Raw genomic sequence first — 22,719 nt, forward strand, 5'->3', positions numbered from 1 at the left:
GGATCCATTGCCGCAATCAGAATTGGGCTATCTCTTACCGTTCCCAAGTTATTAGACCAAACGTGTGCAACTTAATGAAGAAGTGTGTTTTAAGGTGGTTTTGGCCCCTTTTTTTCCCCGCCAGCTGGATCTGGCCTGCAGACGATACGGGAAAAGTTGGCGCATATGTCCGCACGAGTGACCCCAAAGTTATAGCGATCATCTCCCAGTGGTTGCCGAGTTATTGCATTTTCCGTGACGCCAAAAGCAGACAGGCATTTGGTGTTGACAAACCTGTGTTTGCAGCTCAGTTGGCGTTGATTAGCAAACATAAAAGTTTTCTGCAACAACAGCCTAAATCAACAGCGACATGTACAGATTCAGCTAGCTGTAACACTGGAGCGACTAGGTATCTACGGCAATGGCAGGTCTGTTGGGAAACTTGTCCGTGGATACGGAATCGGATGAGGGACAGTCACTCTTTGTCTTGTGAAACTTTGGCTGCAGACATCCTACAAAGTCATGTGCGTGTAGTAGCGTAGGGAGCGGCCTGGTGGTATCTCAAAGTGGACCTGAGTAGTTGCTGCGGAGTTTTCAAAAGGCAACCTCCAATGCCTCGCAGCCAGTCAAAGAAAAATCAGTTTAAAAAAAATCTGCCAAACGATAAGCCTCCAGAAACCATTTTTGGTTTGATTTTTTTCTTATCAATTGCGAAAAAATTCTAATGATTTGCTACTTTGAAACCCCCTAAGGGAAATCTACAAGAAATGATTTGATGACCAGCATCAATAAATCGGTAAATTCATTTCGTCCCATTGGACTAATTTAGGTTGATCGGAATTCGCCTCATAATGGCAGTGAAGTCACATCGAGGCCCAACGGGTGTATGCTGAGACTCAAAAGAGAACGAGGGGTACGTGAACACACCAGCAAACTATACATCAAGGTTCCGGATGAGCCGTCACTGCTTCGAGGAGATGCACTTGCGTTTTCAGACAACAGTCAACCGGCCATCTGTGGTGTCCGATACGACCCTTAATACTAGGATTCAATAATCAAAGAAATAACTACATTTCTCCTAGAAAATAATATTCTTTGATGAATGTATAAGCGCCTGGAAGGAACGTGAATCCAAATACACGCACGACGACATTCCCCACAAGCGCGAATGTTCTCGTAGACCCGAAGAAAAAAGGACAGTGCTGATGCCCCTCGCAGACCGAGACGGTGGCGTACCTCTCAGACTTGAACTGATCGAAGGACCGGCTTGTCAACGTCAAAAACAATAGTTCAGCGAGTTCGGGGAAGGAAGCTATAGTTGGATTGCGGTTAGTGGAGCAATACAAGGGAACAGGGCGTATGATAGTGCCTTCGCTTCGGTAAAACTAGTCGTACAATTGAAGAAAAGTCTTTGTTTGTACTTCATGGGCATTGTAAAGACAACAACGGCCGAGTATCCAAAGTCGATTTAAAGAAATGGGTAGAAACGGATCCGCCACGGGGTTATTTCAAGATCATGAAGAGTCTTTTTTGAATCCGGATAAAAGGAATGTGTTGGGCAGACCGTAAACACAAAATGCTGATATCAATTCGCGGAACTACCCTAGCTGGCACTGATGGTATTTGTGTCCGGCACCGAACTATTATTCAAAATGGAAAAATGGAGACACAGCGATACAAAAAACGGGTTCCGCGACCCCAAATGGTAGAATTGGTATTTTAGCAAGCTCTCCATGATTGATGTTCACAATCACCTTCGCAGGGGATCGCTTGCAAATGAGTGAGAGTGAATTACACAGACATAGATGCATCGAGTACTTGGTATAATACTTGGAATGGTTACTATAGACGCCTACCAGGCATACTGCTACGAATCCCATGGACATCATCACCTGACAGGACAACACTGAGTTTCAACGACTTTATATCACTACTATCTCACTAGCGCATCTTTAACCAGTTTGTGCTGAAGCGATTGGTGCGGTCTGACACCAGGTCCCAGGGGATCGACGAGGAACAAGCGTTAGACTCACTCAGCTATGTTTTACTGACTTTGTGGCTTGTGATCACCAGCCTTCTCATACGTTGAAGCCATTTGGTGACCTCTCTCAATAAGTTGAATCACGTAAGACAGGCAGTCGAGTGCCGCGTCAGTGCAGTCTATGTGTATCAGATTGACCCCTTGCCGGAGGAAGAGAGTCTTGGGGCTGGCGGGGAGAAAGCAAAAGTGTGCTGGTCTCCCCGACCAACTGCCCTCAACCAACAGTAGGTTGAGAGAGCCCCTTTATTATTTAATATCAATCTCTAAAGTGATACCTCTCTATCTCGATACTATAGGCTATTCGATACACTATGCCACACGAAATGCTCCTACTACTCCATTGGGTGGTTCGATCTTCAGTTGCGGCCATTTTCGGAGAGTGTGACCCAAGATCGAAGCGCACGTGCTTCAGTGAGCACAACACTCTACCTCCAATTTAAACTTTTTTCACTACCATATGCTCAGTGGACATGAATAGGCCTTGCCGCGGGCTGTAAAAGATGTATTGAGGATCTTTCGGCAGGTAATCAGCTGGAAGAATAGCCCAGAAGCGGATCAGACGATGCTCGACTTTGCGGGCCGGATTCTCATCCGCGGGAAGGCTCACGCGGAAACGAGTACGTATATGTTGCTTTCAGCGTTACCGCCTTTGTCCAACAATGCGGAAACAATACTCACTATGGCCTCGATAATCCTGCAAAACGAATAGAACTGACTATTGTGAGTTCTACTCAAAATTTCCGCGCGCGGTTCTTCAAACAAACCGCACGCTAAATCGCGCAAACTCTCTAACAGCATGCGTTATGCGTGAATATAGGTGATTTGAGCTGGCTTGAATTCAAGATTCCGCTGAGGCCTTCACAGTTCTCACTGATTTTTTTTCACTGAGGCTTTAGGCACGACCACGCCCCACGAAGCTCTCGAAGGCTGCCTCCCACTACTCCAGTCGAACTCACCCGTCTGGTTGGTGTATAGCGAGCTAGGAGACTGCCAGAAGCCATTGATGCATTACCAGTATAGCCTGGGTGGGGACGGAGTCAGCATGGCAAATGAAGCGACAAGACCGGGGACCCCAGGGCCAGCGCTGACGGGTGCACAAGAAGGCAAAAGTACTGTGTGTTGCGTGTCGGACTCCGCCCAACGTCAGAACGAGGGACGGCACCTTCAAGGTTGCGTGTTTCGCCGTACCCTTTGCGGGAGCGAACACCACCGCAGTCTTTGGCATCCTCATTAGATCCAGCTAGTCACCGAGCTCGCGTATCACTGAACACATCGCCAGATAATTCAGAGCAGCACCGCCTACAACTAGTGGTCCAAGGCATCGTCAAATACACGGTTGGGAAGCGCAATTCATCAGGCAAGATGCTAGATGTTTTTGCTGCAAACGGAGCCACGTTTGACGCCATTATGCACAAGCTTTGGGGAAAATTCAAGTGCCATATTAATCGCCAAGCCGTTAAAGATGGTGATGCATGGACTTGCGTTGAGTCGAGTGAGTCTACGTGGAACAAGGTGATGGGATTTAAGGTGAATGGGCGTATAATCCCGACTTCAAAGTCTGAAAAAGCATGGAACCGTTGGGTTGCGTCACTACGCGGGGACACGGCAACCTTGATGATTTACACCTATGGTCTAAGTATATCAAATGCACGGATCCTCGAGGAGTTCAAGGGGGCCTATATCCGACCAGAGCACACAGATCGTTCTGAGCTGCTGCAGAGACGTCGATTCTTGAGGTGGTGGAACGACTTCGTGAAATTTGGGGAGGAAGGTTTCAAGGTAGTGCCGCAGCATGGCGAATGTGAGCGAATGAAATCATGCGTAATCTGGATCGTTCAACATGGGAGAATGCCGTGTTAGACCCTCCTACAGCTAGGATATTGCCAATGCTCCAGGCAGCTAGTGCACGAGTTGAGCAACATCTAGCTGACCTCACTAAATCTGCTGATTTGGCTCTCGATATTGTTGACGCATCGCTTAAAGACAACAAACAGCTACACCATCACTGGGAGATGTTTGGATTGAGCTTGTCAAACCAGAAGGAGGCACTTGAAGCGCGCAAGAGGACACTTGAAGGTATCCGTGCAAATATTCCTCTACCACCTCTGTCCACTGTGACTGATCCACTAGCCTCAATGGAGAATATGGAGGACACTGAACACCAAGAGTAGTGTTTCAACAAACCATTGTATTAGTTTTCAGATTTATGAGTTTGCCTCGTAAAAAATTCAAATGGTTATTGTGATTGATACCTTGAACGTCCAAGCTCTCCTGTCTCGCATCAAGACGATTCTCTCTTGACAAGGGGCCCGTTGGATCAAAATGAGCTTGCACTGTCCAGCCGCAGTATTGAAAGACGTTCGCCATAGTAAAATTTTCGAAACATGTAAACGTTTCAATCACAAACGGGAGTAGGTCGCTACCACTTGACTCAACATAGTGCCTCTAAAATGCCTGCTTGATATAGCCAAACATAAACGCAATCGGATTGAAGAATGGACAGTAGGCAGGCAGGAAAATAGGAACCACTCCAATACTTCGGAGGAAGTGGATTATTTCTGGGTCTAGGTGAATCGAGGCGCCATCCAAAATCCATACCGAATTGGTACCAGGGTACTGGCGAACATTTCCACGAGTTGAATAGGCAAAATCTCTGCAGAACGTGAAAAACTTGACACGGTCGAAGGTTCCGTCAGTGTTATAATAGTCAATGATCCCATCAACTCCCAGAAATGCCAGGACTGAAACGCGTGGTTTACGTTGGAAATCACCACGAATTGCAATCTTGTGGCCTCTAAGCGAATAACCCCGCTTGCGGATCATTCCATGATTATCAAACGAAACTTCATCTAAGAAGACAATGTTACGGTGGCACCAGTCGACAGAACTGAGCTCTTCCACTAAGCGAAACACGTCCTTCTCTTTGATATGCATCGCTCTTCGCTCAAACACATTGCGAGTAAATCCACACTCGTGCAATATTCTCCACACAGAAGTCTTCGATATGCTCATTTGATGATCCATGAGGAAAGCTTCCTGGGCCTCATCTAAATAGGCTAGCGGCTGCTTATTGAAGAATTCACACAACCACTTTCGATACTCCTTTGTAAATGCTCGCGTTGAACTTGCTTCATCCCGCTGATAGGTCCCGGTTTTCTCGTAGATGTTGATCCAGTTTCCAATCGTCTTTGCCGCCTTGTGGTAAATTCGAGCAAGGTCCTTACGCGAATATCCGAGGCAATAAAATCCGTAGAGGCAATGAAATACAGTGTTGGGGTGGGCATGCCGGCTTGTTACTGCCTCCTCCATTAATACAATAGAGATATGACTAGGCACTTCCTGTCGAACATTGCAATCATTGACATTAATGTAGAGATATTGATATGGCGCCCTTGTACTCACACACCTTAGTCAGGCAAGACACCTCTGTAGAAGTGCGGGGTGGAAACTTGCTTTTACGGATTGCTTAGTTGCTTTTTGACCAATCAATTTCTCCTGTGGGTTTGATGTGCGGTTTGGCTAGTAGACCATAAAGTGTAAATTAGGACGGAATTGACAATATCACCAATGGTGCTCACGGTGCTGGTGTTACAGAATGTGAACAGCAGCACCTCGCTGTGTGGATCAAGAATGTCCCTGGAATTCTAAATAAAGACATGATGTTCTAATTTTGAGCTAAATAATAATAAAATAACAAATTTTAAAATCAGTCAAGAAATTAAAATACATGAAACTCCTATATCTAAATATTTTTGGCCCATTGTATTTTAATATATTTTTTAAAAAATGTGATTAATGATTTAGTAAAAACAAATAATTGGCTATCATGTGAGATGAACAGGCTTTCATTGGTAGAACCCCACAACGAGCAGCCTAGCGAGAGAAACCAATGTCAGTGTGATTGACACTTTTCCGACGCAAACGTACAGCGGATTTCGCTGAGCGGGAACATTACTTCAAGTACTTATGTGACAGTGCCAAAACGAAAGCCTTGGCTCAGGATTTTTGGGAGGTATCAGGTTTTGGACAGCTGAGGATCAAATTGCTCAAAGTAAACTGCGCGGCTTCGGTGATGACTCCACCATCGCTTGTGACCAGATCTATATCGGCATCAACTTTACCCACGCATATCCCGCTTTACTTTATCAGATCCGCGTAGCATTTGTGCGAGATGGAATGGTCTCATTTCTCTTTTTTCCAGCTATCCAGCACAATCTCTAGTCATCCGGACCAAGATGGCTCCACCGTTAACATCTCTGGCATTAACTGTTACTGCATTTCTTGCCGTCTCGATGCAGTCTTCCTGTGTGGATGCACGTAATCGCAAGATCGAGACAACATCAAATTGGCCAAGCCTTCAGTTGCACTTCACCGTCAAGCGCACCTCGATGAATGTCTTCGGTCAGTCGGACTTCACCATGCTGGCCAACCCCATCTTGTCGGGCGATGACAGCCAGGTGCTTTACGACGTTCACTCTACGTTCTCGGAAGATTCAAGTACAACAACCTACACGCTACTAAACGGTGCCGGCTACTTGTCATGCGGTTCTACCGATTCTCCATCCGCGTCGTGTTTGGACTCGGAATCGGACATGTTACCACCGATTAACGAAATCGTCAGCGCGATCAATGAAGCGACTGCTATGCCAAACAGTTTAGGTAGCAGTGATGTTGGAGAGTGCTCTAACGGACTGTTTAAGGTATCCGTAAACGGTATCAGCTTCGCGTTATGCGCATCGGGCTCTTCAGGATTCACAATGACGGGCAGAGATTTGGATATCGAAGTGAAGTACCTTGAGACTAGTGTAGACATCGCAGAGCCGACTGGGACTGATGCATGCAATATTGTGGCGGCAGCGAGTTCCGTGACACCGATTGGTAAGTCTTTGCTCACTGGTACAAGGAGTCCTACTCAAGTTGAGAGAAACTTAGAAGCTGAGTTTGACTTTGACTTCTGGGACGATGACGGTTCCTCGGATGGTTCTTGTTCGTGCAAGTCGACCAAGCGTCCCTGTCTCTTTATCCACGGTATGGGTGTTGATACAGAGGAGCCTGCAGTGGTCGACTCCTTCTCGTACTATTGGGGCAACCTAACCGACCATGCCCCGTGCTGCTCGTCCTTCAAGTACACCGTGCTCAATACCGTGGACAACGCGTGGACCAATGATACTTTGCAGCAAAAAGTCTGTGATCGTGCCGTCTCCGTGAGTCAAAGAAGCTCCAAAACCGTGATCGCCGATACGATTATCATCACTCACTCGATGGGCAATCTCATGGTAGCGGGGGCTATAGCAACGGGGAAATGCAGCCTGGACTCTAGCTCGACGTGGGTTGGATTGGCGGGGCCGATGCAAGGAAGTATGGCGTCAGATTTTGTCCAAGATACGTGTGCTGGAGAGACGAATTTTCTCTTGGAGAAAGTTGCGAATGTTACGGGACGATGCCCTCCGACTGTAGCCCTTCAGGCTCTACCATCACAAGGTGGGAACTACAGCTCTAACGAGTTGAACGCAGCGTATACTGCTGCTCAGGAGGCATATACAAAGAATGTGTCGGCTCTAATGTGCAGTGCAGGATATTCTGGTCTGCATTCCAAATACCAGGCAGAATTTTGGATTCTTGGGAATGTGGTGCCGTACAAATCTGATCACAACGACGGGATGGTAGAGTTCGACAGTTGTGCTGCTGGTGTGCCAGAGTCCAAGTTCGGCGAGACGTGGAAGTCCAGGTTCTACAAGACGAAACTGAATCACTACGACAGTGAGTTTCTATACGGAGATTCGCTCCTGGATGAGAAGAAGATGCCTATCAAGTGGTTCGAATGCCTGCTCTAAGCTAGGTTTTTGGTATTTTAATGCAAATACAGTAAGACTTGTGTTGAATAATACTAGAACTCTATTTTTCTATGGCTACAAAAGACATTCAAACCATTTCAGAGGCATCTTCTCCCCATTCAGTAATGAATCGCCAGTTAAAAACTCCATATCGTAATGGTTCAGTCTTGTCTTGTAAAAGCGCGACTTCCAAGAATCATCAAATTCTGAATCGGGAATTCCAATTGCGCAGCTCTGGAACTCAACCATACCATCATTTTTGCGAGATTTATGGGGAACCATCGTACCCAGCGCCCAGAATTCTGCCTGATACTTGGATGGAATGCCAGAGTACCATTCACTACACATGGCGGCGTAAACGTTATTCTTATACACTTCTTGTGCTGCAGTATACGCCGCATCGAGCTCGTCTGTGGTGTGATTCCCACCTTGATACGCTAGGGATTTCAACGCCGTGGTGGCAGGACATCGTCCTGTAATATTCCCAATTTTCTCCCATACTATGTTGGTCTCACCCGCGCAGGATTCTTGGACGAAATCCGAGCACATACTGCCCTTCATAGGGGCAGCTAATGCCACCCACGTTGAGCTGGAGTCTAGACTGCATCTTCCGTTTGCAAGCGCTCCAGCAAACATGAGATTCCCCATCGAGTGCGTGACCACAATAGTGTCAGAGATCGTTCTATCCGTACTAGTGTCGCTCACTATAAGCGCTCGATTGCAAACTTTCTCTTGCTGTTCAACATTCGTCCACGTGTTATTCACCGTATTCAGATGCGCAAACTGCAAAGACGAACAACACGGTGCGTGGTCGGGCAGGTGATCACCCCAATAATCCGTATAATTATCCAGATTGCCAGGCAGTTCTTCGTCCACTCCCATGCCGTGAATAAAGATACAAGGGCGTGGTGTCGATTTGCACGAACACGACGACCATCCCTTAAATGAGAAATCGAATGCAGCTTTCAAGTTTCTTGTCGCGTTGAGAACCGGCTGGCCGGTTAGAAGGGATTCTCCAATGGGTGTAATAGAACTTGGTTTCGCAACCGCCTCGCAGTGTTGTTTGGGATTCGTTGGCTTTTGGATATCCACAGGACTATCGAGATCCTTTACCTCCACGTCCATATCGCCACCTTGCAAAGTAAACCCTGACGAATCTGATGCACACAGCGCGAAATCGAAGCCGTTGACGGTAACCTTAAATAATTCTCCACTTGGACATTCGATTAAAGTATTCCCAGTGCTTGAAACAACGGTAGCACCATTAAGCGCGTTGACAATAGCGTTGATCGGTGGGAGTTTACCCAGCTCAGAGTCCAGACAGTTTATGGATGGAGCCACCGTGTTATCCAGCGAAGAAATTGAGGAGAAGCCGACGCCGTTAATTAAGGAATAGTTGTAGACTATCCTGCCATCGGAAATAGTTGAGAAAACGTCGTAGAGTACGCGGTTACCGTCGGTGGATACGACGGGGTTTGCGAACATGAAAAAATCGGACTGCCCATGTACATTCATAGAGTTCCGCTTGACCTTGAAGTGGAATTCCAGAGACGGCCAATCAGTTACGACGGCACTCGATGCAAGCGCAAATACTGCTGAAAAAATCACAATAGTCCATAGAGATGCCGGCATCATCGCGATAACGCAGACCATAGCCTTAGCTTGCTGGGTCCAGACGAAAGAATGTGAAATGAGCTGGGGGGATCTGTCCCCGACTCCCATTGGGATAGCCGGAGATGCTTACGCTTATTTGGTCTCATTCAAGCCAGGCAAATCTCCTGCATTTCAGAATAGAAAATGCTGTTCGATTGAAGCGACATGAGGAGATGCCTCATGATGATGCTTGAAACGTCGTAATGGCGACCTTGAGTACATGTATTTGGCTGAATTACTTTGCTGCCACGCTCAAGATCCAAGGAGTGGAAGAAGACTCAACCAGTCTACAAGAGCGAGATCCGACGTAGGCTGAACCAAAAAAGCTGACGCTAAACTGTGTAACATACTGAATGTGAGAACTCTTTACAACTGGTACTACTTGGAAGTACCTGAACACGGCGTACCGCTTCGAATCCAATACCTCGCGTTCGTCGTAATCCTCCCCGTACAGTGTTGCAGTTAGGTGTACATGTAGTAGTAATTCTAGACCCCCCGTTTTCCATTCCTCTATGAATATTGGTGCCAAAAGAAGAAGAATAGAGTCTCCATTTTCAAACGCATACACGGAGGCAATTAATGTGATTGGAGAAGTAGATCGTTCGGAACTTAAGACTCCAACTTGGCTCCAACACTAAATCCAATTCGTGGTTGACTTGAGACCATGCTGATAAGATATGTGTGATCGCTTTCGCGTTAGACAGCACGATTTTCCTCGAACCACTGAATAGAACTTAACTTCTTGCACCTCGTATCAAAGACTTATAGAAATGTAGGAACCTTTCTAAACAAACCTGGCAAGGCTAGTTTATCAATCGAGATCGATGCCTCGCTTCCCTTTCTTCCCAGAGGGCATCGGCTCGCCGGTGAGAAGAGCATGTCCAACTGCGCTCACGGAGCTCGAAAGTCCCAAGTCTTTACATTTACTCGCCTCCTTGCGGTCCATCGTCGGGGCTCGAATATCGATGTGACTCTCCAAATACTCCACCGACATGTCCATATCGCTGCCCTTCATGGTAAAACCACTCGTTCCTGAAACGCAGATCTCGTAGTCTCCGCCATTGATCGTCGCCTCATACGAACTCCCCGTCGCGCACGTGGAAGCTGCACTACCATTTCCAGACGCAGCCGTGGCCTCGTTTACAGCAGCCACGATAGAGTTGATGGCCGGGAGTTTGCCGGACTCGGAGTCCAAGCACACCGTTTGAGGGGTCGGCGTGCCCGATGAGCTTCCAGTTGTAAAAGGAGTCATCTCCGAGTACGCGATACCGTCCACGAGAGTGTAGTTATGCAGAGCCTTGGGTTGTGTGAAGGTGGCGTACACGTCGTACAAAACATCTTTGTTACCGTCCAGGACAATCGGGTTAGCGTACATGTCGAAAGATGTCTGGTCGTACACCTTCATGGACTCTTGCTTGATGGTAAAGTGGAACCGTAACGCAGGCCATTCCAGTTTCGTTCCAGTCTCTAGCTTCCGCTGAGCTGCGATGATCTGTGCCACAAAAGCTACGGCCACGAGGAAGCGCAGACTTGATCCCGACATTTCGGTGCTGCGGGGAAGGAGAAAGCGGAATGCTCAAGACTCGACTTGGTGTCCGTTCCTGCACCTGCTGTTTTGTTGCTGCACTTTTCTAATCCTCCAAAGCACATCCTTGCATCATAGACAAAGTGTGCACAACGCCATAAAACGACTTGGGGATCGTCTTCCCGACTCCCGAAATGAAAATTTTCATCCTAGGGTCGAGCATTTTCTCTCTCTGCATCTGCTGAAAAAGAGCTCGCTTGTCTGTCTGTCGAAAATGCCAGTTGAAGCAGCAAACTCGCGGCAAAGTTTGCATTTTGTTGGCAGGAAAAGTGAATTCCTTTGGCAAAGATGGGAGAAGGCAAAGCTCAAGATGGTACCAGTGAAGCGACCACCGAACCAATCGAAGAAGCTTCATTTTAGGTTTTACTTTTCATCTTGGTCAGAGAAATTCTCTATGATCGAGAAGTGCCATGTATATATATACATATATATGTGCTAGAAATATTCAGGCAAGTGGATCACGTATACTGCGTCATTACTATTTACAATATTGCTGTAGTCTACAGAAGTACTGTAGTGTTAAAACAACTACAATAGTAGCCCTGGGGGAGAAAAAGAAGAGTTTAAACCTTATGGCATATACCCACACAAACCAACTGATACTTTCATTACCATACTAACACTGACCATCTATCTTTTGCCTTACAGCAGACATTCAAACCACCTAACCGGCATCTTTGCATCATTCAACGTTGAGTCGCCAGCAAGGAACTGCATGTCGAAATGATTGAGTTTGTTCCTGTAGAAGCGGTCGAGATACGTGTCCCCAAACTTTGATTCGGGGAATCCGACGGCACAACTCTGGAATTCCACCATGCCATCGTTCCTCTCCGACTTGTGAGGAATCAAGTTGCCAAACATCCAGAATTTCGCTTGATAAGTCGACAACAAACCGGAAAAACCTTCGCCACAACTCAACGCGTACACATTCTCACGATACGCCTTCTGCGCTGCCTTGTACGCTCTATTCAGCTTCTTGGTACTGTAGCTCTCGCCTTCATACACCAACGACTTCATTGACTCTCGAGGGGGACATTTTCCCGTGATTTCGCCAAATTTCTCGAGAACAGCGTTCGTCTTGCCAGAGCACGAGTCTTGGATAAAATCCGAAGCCATACTGCCCTTCATCGGCCCTGACAAGCCCACCCATGTGGAGCTAGAGTCGAGTTTACACAGCCCATTTGCCAGGGCACCAGCGAACATAAGGTTACCCATCGAATGGGTCACAATAATTGTGTCTGCGATAGTAGTTTTTGTGCTCGAATCACTGACTGCAAGGGCACGATCACAGACTTTTTCTTGCAGAGTTTCATCCGTCCAGGCGTTGCGGATCGTATCTAGTCTCGCGTATTTCATGGACGAACAGCACGGCGCGTGGTCTGTTAAGTTTCCCCAATATTTAGGGAACTCGTCTTGGTTTTCCGCCATTTCGGGTTGTAGTCCTTGACCATGGATGAAAATACACGGACGCGGTGTCGATTTGCAGGAACATTTCGACAATTCCTTGTAAGAGAGACCAAGATCGAACTCAGATCTTAGTTTTCTGCCCTTTTCTTTGGGAATCGGTCCCCCCGTCAGTAATGCGTGCCCAATTGGCGTGGTAGAGGTAGACGAAGCCTGAGACTTGCATTTCTCCGTAGAGTTCATAGTCGGAGGCTGAATGTCGATATGACTCTCCAAATACTCTACCGACACGTCCATATCGCGGCCTTGGACCGTGAAGCCTGTAGTACCTGAAACACACACCGTATAGTCGACCCCTTTCATCGCAGTCTGGTAAGAGCTCCCTGTTGTACACGCAGTACCAGTGCTGCTATTTCCTGCCTTGACTTCGTTAACAGCAGCCACGATCGAGTTAATCTCTGGAAGTTTATCGAACTCGGTGTCCTCGCACGATACCAATGGCGTGGGGGTACCAGTTGAGCTTCCAGTCATGAAAGGGGTACTCTCTGAGTACGCGACGCCGTTCACGAGCGTGTAGTTGTGAACGGCTTTGGAATCCGTGACTGTGGCGTAGACATCGTAGAGAACGTTCTTGTTGTTGTCCAGGACAGTCGGATTAGCGTACATGTCGAACGTGGTCATCCCGTAAACCTTCTTGCTGTCTTGCTTGAGACTAAAGTGGAATCGCAGCGCTGGCCATGCTAGCGGCGTTCCGGTCTTGAGTTTATTCCAGTGTTGAGCGTCTAATACCTTGTGATCCGCTGCATTCGTGAATGAAAGCAGCGAGACCAAAGCCAATGACAACCCCCGAAAGAACGGCATCTTGGTCCTGTCAAGCTGCTGAGAAGAAGTCGGAATGAACAGGATCTCTCTCCACCGTTAGCTTCGCAATCTCGTAACGTACCCCATCTCTTATGATCATTGGAATGCCTACATATTGTATACGGTACAGTACATCAGGGTATCATAGTCCATAAGTTTTTGATGCGCTGAAGCTAATGGTGCTGTGTCGTGTTGTTCGTAAAGTAGGGAAGGGAAGGAATTTTTTGTCATAATGGCCAACTTTTACGTTAATGTACTAGGTCACTTGTTTCCTGTGTTCGCTACTAGTTCACTTCTTAAAGTAAAGCATTAAAAAATGCAGTATACATGTAATAGACTTGAAGCAGCACTGTGGAGTGAACAGTGTCAGTTCTCACATCAAAGCCCAGGATGAACGCGGTTCTCGTCCTCCATCAGATGGATAAACAGAAAATGATGTGGTGGTCAGCTCAACGTGATGATGAATGTATTATCTAGACCTTGTGTGCTGCCAAAATCAAAGCTTGAGCTGCAGAAAACTTCAAACAGTTGCTGCCTGTAACTTGCAGGCCTTAGACCTGAGGTCAATATAGTACTTTTACTTAAGTAACATGTTCTATTAAAAAGAAAGAATATTCTTTTCATTCTACCAGCATTCAAAAACGCTACGTGTCTGGACTACAACAAGCACTCGAACCACTTCACAGGCATCTTAGCCTCATCCAGCATAGCGTCGCCACTAATGAATTCCATGTCGAAATGATTGAGCTTCGTCCGGTAGAATCTGTCACGATAGGTATTCCCGAATTTGGACTCTGGAATTCCCGCAGCGCAACTGTCGAACTCTACCATGCCATCATTCCGCTTAGACTTGTGTGGCACGGTCTTGCCAAGCATCCAAAATATTGATTGGTACAAGGAAACTTGTCCCGTGTAGTTCTCGCCACACATCACAGCGTACACATTGGCCCGATAAGCAGCTTGTGCCGCCTCGTACGCCTCATCGAGCTCTGTTGAACTGTGTGGCCCTCCTTGGTAGGGTAGAGACTTCAGTCCTGTAGTTGGTGGGCATTTTCCTGTGACTTCAGCGACTGTTTCCAACACAGCAGTCGTTCTACCGGCACAGGAATCCTGGATGAAGTCGGAGCACATACTTCCCTTCATTGGTCCAGCTAAACCCACCCACGTCGAGGTAGAGTCCAGACTGCATTTTTTATTGGCAATCGCGCCAGCCAGCATGAGATTTCCCATCGAATGGGTCACCACAATAGTATCAGCAATTACGGCATTTTTACTCGAGTGGCTCACTGCCATAACTCGATTGCAGACTTTTTGCTGCAACTCATCGCTCGTCCAGGGATTACCCGATGTGTTTAGATACGTGTACGTCATCGACGTGCAGCATGGTGCGTGACCGTCCAAGTCGCCCCAATAGTAGAACCGATCTCGATTGCGAGCCAGCTCCTTTTTGATTCCCAGACCATGAACGAACACGCACGGCCGTGGCTTCGATTTGCACGTACACGAGTCATCCAAGGAAAAGTCGATTTCCATTCGTAACTTACGTGTACTGTCGTTTTGCACGAGTTGTCCCGTAAGCAAGGATTTCCCGATTGCCGTCACTGAACTCGAAGAAGACGTTGTGATACACTGTTGAGGAGCATCAAGTGGTTCTTTGATGTCCACTCGATTGTTGAGATATTCCACCGTGATATCCATGTCACTGCCACGCATCGTGAATCCCCAAGACTTCGTAGTACACAGACCAAAGTTAATGCTATTTACGGATACCTTGAACAGATTTCCAGTCGAACATTCGATGCCAACACTACTGTTACTGGCCGGAGCAGACGCGGCTTGGTTGATAGCCGAAACGATAGAATTAATCGACGGGACTTCCCCCGATGTCGAGTCGTAGCACTTCAGTGAAGGACTGCCGTCTACCGAGCTAGTCGAGAGATATCCGATCCCACCAACCTCTGTGTAGTTGTAGAGGATTGTGTCTTGTGTAAATTGAGCGAAAACGTCGTAAAGTATCGTGTCTTCACTAATCGATATGGTGGGGGTTGCAATCATGGAGAACTCCGAATGACCGTGGACTTTCATGGAAGCTCGCTTTAGTGTGAAGTTGAATCTCAACGATGGCCAGCCCGTCGCCTTTGCATTCTGGAGGGTTGGGGTGTTCTCGTGCTGGCTGGAGACAATACTTTGCGGTACCTGTGCGAAGATGACAGACAGACTCGCCAACACAGCAGCTAACCGCAGCAGAGGTGAAGACATCCGTGGCCGGTGACTGACTTCGAAGTATGAGCGCGCGTGACAGTCTTTCAATGCCTCGTTGATTAGTCGTTGTGGTGGAGTCACCAACTGGAGTGGATTGGAATGACGGAGATTCCCCATCCAGGAAGAGCAGCATAGTAAACCGCAACCTGAACAGTATGTATTGTACGGATGCTGACATCAAGTTGCTACGATAACCACTATGCAGGCAGCGAAGACAGCGACATTGTACTGGGTACAAAAGATCACCTGTGTGCTACCCGTAAAGAAACTTGCCGCGCAGAATACTAGGTGCAGGATTCCAGAATCAATTCTTGAGGATGAATTCTATTAACAATAATTGAAATGCAGCACTTGCGGTTGCGCCGCTAGATTATGCAGGTGTAGTGGGTATGAAATTGTTGTTGATGCGGTATTCGATGAGCATTGTCGGCGTTGAGCTAGCAGCTACCACGGGAAAGAGAAAGTAATATTTTAAAAAAATAACTTACTAAAACAAAAGATACAAACTTGCAAAGAAAATAATGTTGGCAGAAATGGTTTATTTAAATGAATGAAATATTTCTGTCAAGAATATTTATTATTGTACTGCAAAGTACGTTTTAAGTTCGCGTTTTTCCGAGCTATCATGATGGATGCAGGGCGGCGCAGCACAGGCGTCTCGGCGACGAACCTGCACGTGCTGGACCGGCCGTTGAGCCGCGGCAAGAGTGAGGTGAGTCTCAGCGCCTTCTCCTTCCTCTTCTCCGAGATGGTTCAGTACTTCCAGGGCCGCGTGCAGAACATTTCAGACCTGGAGAACCGTCTCGATGGTGCAGGATTCGGTGTGGGTGTGCGCGTCGTGGAGCTTTTGTGCCACCGCGAGAAATCTGGACGAAGAGAGACGCGTCTGCTGAACATGCTACAGTTCATCGTGTCTACATGCTGGAAGGCACTTTTCGGCAAGGCTGCAGATGCGCTGGAGCGCAGTACGGAGAACGAGGATGAGTACATGATCCACGAGTTGGAGCCTCTAACCAACAAGTTCGTGTCGGTGCCGCCCGACCTCGGCCAATTGGACTGCGCCGCCTACATTGCCGGTATTGTGCGTGGCATCCTGTGCAGCAGCGGCTTCCTGGCGGAGGTCACAGCGCACACAGTGGAAGTTCCAGGCGGACAGAGAGACAAGACGGTGTTCCTAGTCAAATTCGACGAGAGTGTCATCCGTCGTGAACGAGTACTGACATAAGAAGAATAAGTGGAAACGTTAAATAGACCACAGTGGTCCTACTTAGAAATGGGTTAGAAACGCGCTATCTAATGGGACATACGGACGTCTTCCATAGCGCTGCTGGCTGGTGGCTGTCCCCACGTGGCGTAGTCGGCGCGTTCGCTGGCCTTGTACTCGTCCACCAAATTCTGCACCACTTCACGTGCATTGTCGAACTCGTCCAGGTTTTCCGCGAACATTGGCTCCTTCCGGTAGTTCTCAATGAAAGCTCCATGTTTCTTAAGGCGGTCATACTGCAGTAGTAGCTTGTGGAACAATGCGCCGATGCTCGTGTGGTTGGCCAACATAAGGCCATTCACTTTGTGTGCAGTCTCCACGTACGGAGACTTGCGCGACAACGCCACTTGGATCGATGCAGGGCCCCACGGAATAAATCGAGCCAGCTTGCGTTCACGAATACGCTGCAGCGACTTGTGCACTTGAGTGGGGTCCACATCTCCCTGAATAATGTTCAGAATCGAGATGTAACAGCCCGTCTTGGTCGACGTGCTTACCATGATGTTCTTGGGCTGTAGTAGACGTCGCATCACGTCCAGTACCGTCGTCTTTCTCACTGCTGACACTTGTGCATCGATTGTTAATGGGGTGTACCCGGTCATCAAAAAGTGGCAGCGTGGGGTCGGAATTAGCGACGCTACTAGACCAATGAGGTCGTTGTTCATATACCCAGGATATCTCAGCGTCGTTGTGCTGGCAGCCATGACGGTAGACACCAACGAATTCAACTGGGAGACCGTGGGGTTCTCGACTCGCAGTCTCTCCACTGCGATCCTGTTCAATGCTGTGTTGTCCAGTACAACCACAGAGTCTGCATTGAGCACCAATCTCTTCATTGTCAGTAGAGAGTTGTATGGCTGCACCACCACGTCACTCTGGAAATCCGACTGGTTAGGGAAGACTGAGTACGTCTGGATGAGCTTCTTGGGGAAGTGGTCATTGAGATTCTCCAGTAGGTACGAGCCCATACCGGAGCCCGTGCCTCCAGCAATAGAGTGACACAGCACGAAGCCCTCAAGACTGTCTGAGCCGTCAGCTTCTCGGTCGATCATCTCCATTAGCTGGTCATGATGTTCCTCTCCTTGGTGATATCCGGACGCCCAGTTGTTTCCTGCACCGCCTCCCTCCTTGGAAACGAAGAAGTTCTCTGGGTTGTATAAGTTCCTAAAGGTTGACGTGCTAATACTGTTGATAACGCGCGGTTCCAGGTCCATGAGCAGCGCTCGGGGGATGTAATGCTCGTCGTCAGCCTGATAGAAGAAAACGTCCTTGCGGTCGTTGCCCGACGTGGCAAAGTCCTGCACGATACCGTCGGCTGAGATGCCGTGCTCCACGCATAGCTGCTTCCAGAACTCCATGCCGATCTGGTTGCCGCATTGGCCCGCTTGCAGAGTGATGATCTCGCGCGGCATCGCTCACAGAGAAAGGTTTACCGATGGATATGCCGCTTTGAAAGACGCGGGAAACTTTGGTGGTGTGAAGTGTAGGATCTGTACTTACTTGATGTGGACTACGTATAGTGTGGTAGAAGTCGTTCTGGTGGTCGGACCGAAGCGACAATCATTCCGGAACAATCAGAAAGGTGTTGACACCATGCCGTCAACTTGGGTTGGACACTGTCAGTGCATGTACATGTAGAAGTTGGCATGCTCGCTGTTTGCCACGTGCAGCTTTGTCGCTGTAGGTGGTTGTCGAGTCAGTTCATCGCAGAGGCAAATCGCTTGATCTGCAGGTTGTGAGAACTCTTATGCGTGCTGGTGTCCAAGACACGCCAGCGTTGCCACCTCCAAACGTTGCTCTTCGCCACCCGCACCATATAAAATGAGTCGAGCTCATCCAGACTCCATTGCGTGCGTGTGGTGGCACGCGGTGCGAGTGGCTTCAGCTATTGACACATCCATTCCGTTCGTGAGGTCGTCGTACGTCTGCCGTTGCTTTGACTTGGAATTTGTATGCTCTTGATCCCCGTTATAGGCGATACAATGTGATCACCGCCGAAGTCGCGTCCGACCACAGTCTTCATTCCGCGATCCAAGCTCAAGAGCTCCAGCATGTCCGCCATCCGCTCCGCCGCCAAGAAGGCGCCCACTGCCGTCGCCATGTTCAACATGGGCGGACCGTCCACGCTGCCTGAAGTGCAGAGCTTCCTCACCAACCTCTTTCTCGACCCAGAGCTGATCCCCATGGGACCCATGCAGAAATACGTCGGTCCTTGGGTGGCCAAGCGCCGCACGCCGCAGATCGTGGACCAATACGCACAGATCGGCGGTGGCTCTCCCATCCTCAAATGGACCAACATTCAGGGCGAGAACATGTGCAAGATCCTCGACGAGATCCGTCCAGAGGTGCGAAGAGCTACCTTAGAACGTGAAGAGCTACGATACGAGAGACTAACGTTGTATGCTGTAGAGCGCGCCACATAAGCACTATGTGTTCTTCCGCTACGCTAATCCGTTGACGGAGCAATCGCTGAAGCAGATGAAGGAGGACGGCGTCACCCGAGCCATCGCCTTCTCACAGTACCCGCAGTGGTCGTGCACGACGTCGGGATCCAGTATGAACCACTTGTGGCGCGAACTGGACCGCTTGGACATGAAGGAGGACTTCCAGTGGTCGCTTATTGATCGCTGGAACACCCATCCGGGCTACATCTCGGCGCTGGCCAACCGTGTCAAGATGGGACTCGAGCAGTACGCGCCTGAAGACAGAGACAAGGTGATCATCATGTTCTCAGCCCACTCCGTGCCCATGAAGACGGTGTACAAAGGAGACTCGTATGTGAATGAGATTGCTGCCACCGCTGAGCGTGTGATGAAGCAGCTTGCTGGCAAGAACCCGCACATTCTCAGCTGGCAGTCCAAGGTCGGCTATCTGCCGTGGATGGGACCCAGCACCAGTGACGTGATCGAGCGCTACGGAAAGCAGGGACACAAGTGCGTTGTGTTGTGGATAGTGTTGCTGTGTGGGTCTCTAATGCCTTGCTTTATTTGCCAACAGACACGTTATGGCTGTGCCCATTGCGTTCACTTCCGACCACATTGAGACGCTGTACGAGATCGACATTGAGTACGGCGAGGAGGCCCACGCCGCTGGCATTACGGTGCGTTGCTGTCTGTTACAGTACGTCGCTGTGCAAGTAACTAACGTTGTCGATCTGTATGCAGAACTTCAAGCGATGCCCGTCGTTGAATGACGAGCCGCTGCTGTTCAAGGCTCAGGCGGATATTGTGAAGGCGCATCTGGACTCGGAGGAGCTGCACTCGTCGGCTTATCCTCTTAACTGTGCAGGCTGCACGAACCCCATGTGCCGCAGCATCGTGAACCCTATCAAACCTTACAAGAAGCTTCTGTAGAGCGTCATTCCGCCCCCAAGATCACAATTATTGTGTCATAGACAAACTTGAATTTCACGTGTCCATCAGTTTTCATTCGGCTTCAGAACACATAGATCAGAACACCACTAACTTTAAGTACAATGTTATCATCACGTGAGCGTCTGCAGGAGCGTCAAGGCCAATACGCGGCGCCACGTCACGAGTATTTGCAGCAACTGGTGGACGAGTTCCAGCGCTCGCCCGACATCCTTCGGAAGGAGGAAATCGTCGCAAACTTGGGCAACTTTGCGTACGATCCCATCAACTACGCGTCTCTCTGTCGTCTGCGCATCATGGATCTGTTCCTCGACATCCTGGACGCCGACCAAGAAGCCAAAGACTCGAAAGAAGAGTCCAAGTCGGCGCAACAAGGACCAGCCATAAAAACTCTGTCTCGACATTCACGGAGGCACAAACTGGTGGAATTTGCACTAGGAGGCATCTGTAACTGCGTCCCAGATCCTCTACTACAGCAGCAATTCATTGACGGCGATGGAGTGGAGATCATAGCGCCCTACATCCTCGAAACTTCGCTCGAGAGCGAGCCAACGTCGTCGTCGGAGCTAAACGTGACGCTCTCCGCTCTAACGATCGCGTATTTCCTGTTAGACTCGAGTGCATTCGCCGATATCACGTCTGATAGATTCATGGCCAAAATGCAGTCGCTCCAGAGCCATCACACCGTCCAGATCGCCAACACAGCGGCAGCATTCGTCACTCGCTACCAGGAGCTCCTGGATACGTCTCAATAACGTACTTAATCGAATTCAATACAAATTTCAAGTGAATTTTGCGAGCCATTCCCGAAAATACGTCACTTTGAGCCTAAGATGCTGTTCGACTTGGGCGAAGACGAACTGCAGACGCTACTGGAGATGTTCAAGTACCTCTTGCTCGGTACCAACATTTTCCTGTTCTTCGCTGCGGTGCTGGTGTTTTTCACCTCGTCAGCCAATGAGAACTCGACGTCCTCTCCGCAGTTCAAGCGGGCGCTGATCGTCACTGCGCATCCGGACGATGAGAGCATGTTTTTCCTGCCTCTGGTGCACTCGCTACAGCAGCAAACAGAATACAGCAAAGATGTCTGGAAGATACACTTATTGTGTCTCTCTCGGGGCAATTTCGACGGTCTGGGAGACGTTAGAGTGAAGGAATTAAACGCGTGTGCCACTTACATCGGACTGTCGACCGATCATGTCAAAGTGCTGGAAGATCCCAAGCTCCAAGACGGCATGAAGAACCAGTGGGATGTAGCGCACATTGCTACTATTGTGACTGAGTATATCGAGAAGAATGAGATCGATGCGGTGCGTATTGAAGCTGCTGAGGTTTAGTGAAGTGGAACACTGACATGGTGTACTGTAGGTCTTTACGTTCGATGACTATGGCGTATCGGGTCATGCCAACCACATTGCGACGTATTATGGAGTGAAGAAGGCTATTCGTGAACAACAAGAGAAATGCAGTGCAGCAGATGACAGCAAAGAGTCCAAGAGCGTCCGTGGCTGGGCTCTTGAGAGCACCAACCTCATACGTAAATACGTGGGGCTGTTGGATACTGCAATGTCCTTCTGGATGTCACGGAAGGGTGACGAGCAGGAGGCAAGACAATTTGTTTTTATCTTCCGACCGCGATGGAACTACAACGCGATGGCATTGCATCAGAGTCAGTTTGTGTGGTATCGCCGACTTTTTGTGATCTTCTCACGATACACTTTCATCAACACCTTCCGCCCGATACTGTCGATTGGTAGTGCGAATCTACCAGCAGAGCAGAAGAAGTCGCAGTAGGCAGTTGAATTGCATACTGGCAAACTCATACTACGTATAATACAAGTTTGTCGCTTAGTTAGAACTCGTTCCCCGCGAAGTTCTTGCTGATGTTGTTGTTGATGTTATTTTCATTTAGTTTTGTTTTCCTAATTAATGCAGTTCGTCTATCTAAAGTAAGAAAAAAAGTATTTTTGAATGGATCACTAAAAAACAAAGTTGTTCATCAGGGAAACAACTTTTACAGAGTTCTCAACATCTTGTGGGTTTGAAGGCATCAAGCAAGCTTTCACGGTCTGGAGACATCAATCGAAAGATGAATCACTCCTCTTTTGAACTTCGGTTTATCATTTTCGTTGACTCGGTCTCAGGTGTTGCTACATGCTGTCCTTGAGCTTCTGTGTAGTCGGGGGCACGGGAGCGCCTGCTTCGCGTGTTATTACCTCCTGGCGCATAAGTGGAGTATCTACTTACACTGATTAACCATACTTCTAGCGCGTTGCGGGGCGTTCCATCCAACCACCTGTTAGATTGTAGCGATACTGTGAAAATATGGAAAGTGATATTGACAGTTACTACTGTCTTCCTGCAATATCTTCCGGCAACCATCCGTTGCCGTCCCTGCTTGCGCAATCGTACAGTCGGCGCCCGAACCGGTCCAGAGAACCGTGATCACGGTCAACTTCCAACAC

At 48.5% G+C, this 22,719-nt stretch overlaps 12 protein-coding genes across 12 annotated transcripts; 7 read left to right on the plus strand and 5 right to left on the minus strand.

Moving 5' to 3' along the window:
* Positions 1-2,582: 2,582 nt before the first annotated feature.
* Positions 2,583-4,191, plus strand: PPTG_06635 (hypothetical protein; the record flags this gene model as incomplete). Its single annotated transcript, XM_008900679.1, has 4 exons — positions 2,583-2,637; positions 2,917-3,189; positions 3,300-3,821; positions 3,881-4,191. The coding sequence occupies 4 exons, from the start codon at positions 2,583-2,585 to the stop codon at positions 4,189-4,191; spliced, it is 1,161 nt and encodes a 386-aa protein (XP_008898927.1).
* A 2,036-nt stretch (positions 4,192-6,227) lies between these two features.
* PPTG_06636 (hypothetical protein) lies at positions 6,228-7,877 on the plus strand. Its single transcript, XM_008900680.1, has one exon. The coding sequence runs from the start codon at positions 6,256-6,258 to the stop codon at positions 7,852-7,854; it is 1,599 nt and encodes a 532-aa protein (XP_008898928.1). The 5' UTR covers positions 6,228-6,255; the 3' UTR covers positions 7,855-7,877.
* Positions 7,878-7,929: 52 nt separating this feature from the next.
* PPTG_06637 (hypothetical protein) lies at positions 7,930-9,489 on the minus strand (the record flags this gene model as incomplete). The annotated part of the gene is made up of 1 exon (XM_008900681.1): positions 7,930-9,489. One exon carries the CDS (start codon positions 9,487-9,489, stop codon positions 7,930-7,932), a length of 1,560 nt encoding a protein of 519 aa, XP_008898929.1.
* A 221-nt stretch (positions 9,490-9,710) lies between these two features.
* On the plus strand, positions 9,711-9,818 carry PPTG_21932 (hypothetical protein; the record flags this gene model as incomplete). Its single annotated transcript, XM_008901100.1, has 1 exon — positions 9,711-9,818. One exon carries the CDS (start codon positions 9,711-9,713, stop codon positions 9,816-9,818), a length of 108 nt encoding a protein of 35 aa, XP_008899348.1.
* A 500-nt stretch (positions 9,819-10,318) lies between these two features.
* On the minus strand, positions 10,319-11,050 carry PPTG_06638 (hypothetical protein; the record flags this gene model as incomplete). Its single annotated transcript, XM_008900682.1, has 1 exon — positions 10,319-11,050. One exon carries the CDS (start codon positions 11,048-11,050, stop codon positions 10,319-10,321), a length of 732 nt encoding a protein of 243 aa, XP_008898930.1.
* A 684-nt stretch (positions 11,051-11,734) lies between these two features.
* On the minus strand, positions 11,735-13,357 carry PPTG_06639 (hypothetical protein; the record flags this gene model as incomplete). Its single annotated transcript, XM_008900683.1, has 1 exon — positions 11,735-13,357. The coding sequence occupies one exon, from the start codon at positions 13,355-13,357 to the stop codon at positions 11,735-11,737; it is 1,623 nt and encodes a 540-aa protein (XP_008898931.1).
* Positions 13,358-13,948: 591 nt separating this feature from the next.
* Positions 13,949-15,858, minus strand: PPTG_06640 (hypothetical protein). Its single transcript, XM_008900684.1, has one exon. It carries the CDS (start codon positions 15,734-15,736, stop codon positions 14,015-14,017), a length of 1,722 nt encoding a protein of 573 aa, XP_008898932.1. The 5' UTR covers positions 15,737-15,858; the 3' UTR covers positions 13,949-14,014.
* A 282-nt stretch (positions 15,859-16,140) lies between these two features.
* On the plus strand, positions 16,141-17,150 carry PPTG_06641 (hypothetical protein; the record flags this gene model as incomplete). Its single annotated transcript, XM_008900685.1, has 2 exons — positions 16,141-16,155; positions 16,224-17,150. 2 exons carry the CDS (start codon positions 16,141-16,143, stop codon positions 16,842-16,844), a joined length of 636 nt encoding a protein of 211 aa, XP_008898933.1. The 3' UTR covers positions 16,845-17,150.
* PPTG_06642 (tubulin gamma chain) lies at positions 16,834-18,344 on the minus strand. The gene has a single exon (XM_008900686.1). The coding sequence runs from the start codon at positions 18,293-18,295 to the stop codon at positions 16,913-16,915; it is 1,383 nt and encodes a 460-aa protein (XP_008898934.1). The 5' UTR covers positions 18,296-18,344; the 3' UTR covers positions 16,834-16,912.
* A 590-nt stretch (positions 18,345-18,934) lies between these two features.
* On the plus strand, positions 18,935-20,236 carry PPTG_06643 (ferrochelatase; the record flags this gene model as incomplete). The annotated part of the gene is made up of 4 exons (XM_008900687.1): positions 18,935-19,228; positions 19,293-19,816; positions 19,881-19,983; positions 20,048-20,236. The coding sequence occupies 4 exons, from the start codon at positions 18,935-18,937 to the stop codon at positions 20,234-20,236; spliced, it is 1,110 nt and encodes a 369-aa protein (XP_008898935.1).
* A 122-nt stretch (positions 20,237-20,358) lies between these two features.
* Positions 20,359-21,009, plus strand: PPTG_06644 (hypothetical protein; the record flags this gene model as incomplete). The annotated part of the gene is made up of 1 exon (XM_008900688.1): positions 20,359-21,009. One exon carries the CDS (start codon positions 20,359-20,361, stop codon positions 21,007-21,009), a length of 651 nt encoding a protein of 216 aa, XP_008898936.1.
* Positions 21,010-21,065: 56 nt separating this feature from the next.
* Positions 21,066-22,140, plus strand: PPTG_06645 (hypothetical protein). The gene is made up of 2 exons (XM_008900689.1): positions 21,066-21,564; positions 21,623-22,140. Exons 1-2 carry the CDS (start codon positions 21,088-21,090, stop codon positions 22,046-22,048), a joined length of 903 nt encoding a protein of 300 aa, XP_008898937.1. The 5' UTR covers positions 21,066-21,087; the 3' UTR covers positions 22,049-22,140.
* Positions 22,141-22,719: the final 579 nt, after the last annotated feature.

Source organism: Phytophthora parasitica, assembly GCF_000247585.1.
Source record: "Phytophthora parasitica INRA-310 unplaced genomic scaffold supercont2.10, whole genome shotgun sequence".
Classification (NCBI taxonomy): domain Eukaryota; phylum Oomycota; class Peronosporomycetes; order Peronosporales; family Peronosporaceae; genus Phytophthora; species Phytophthora nicotianae.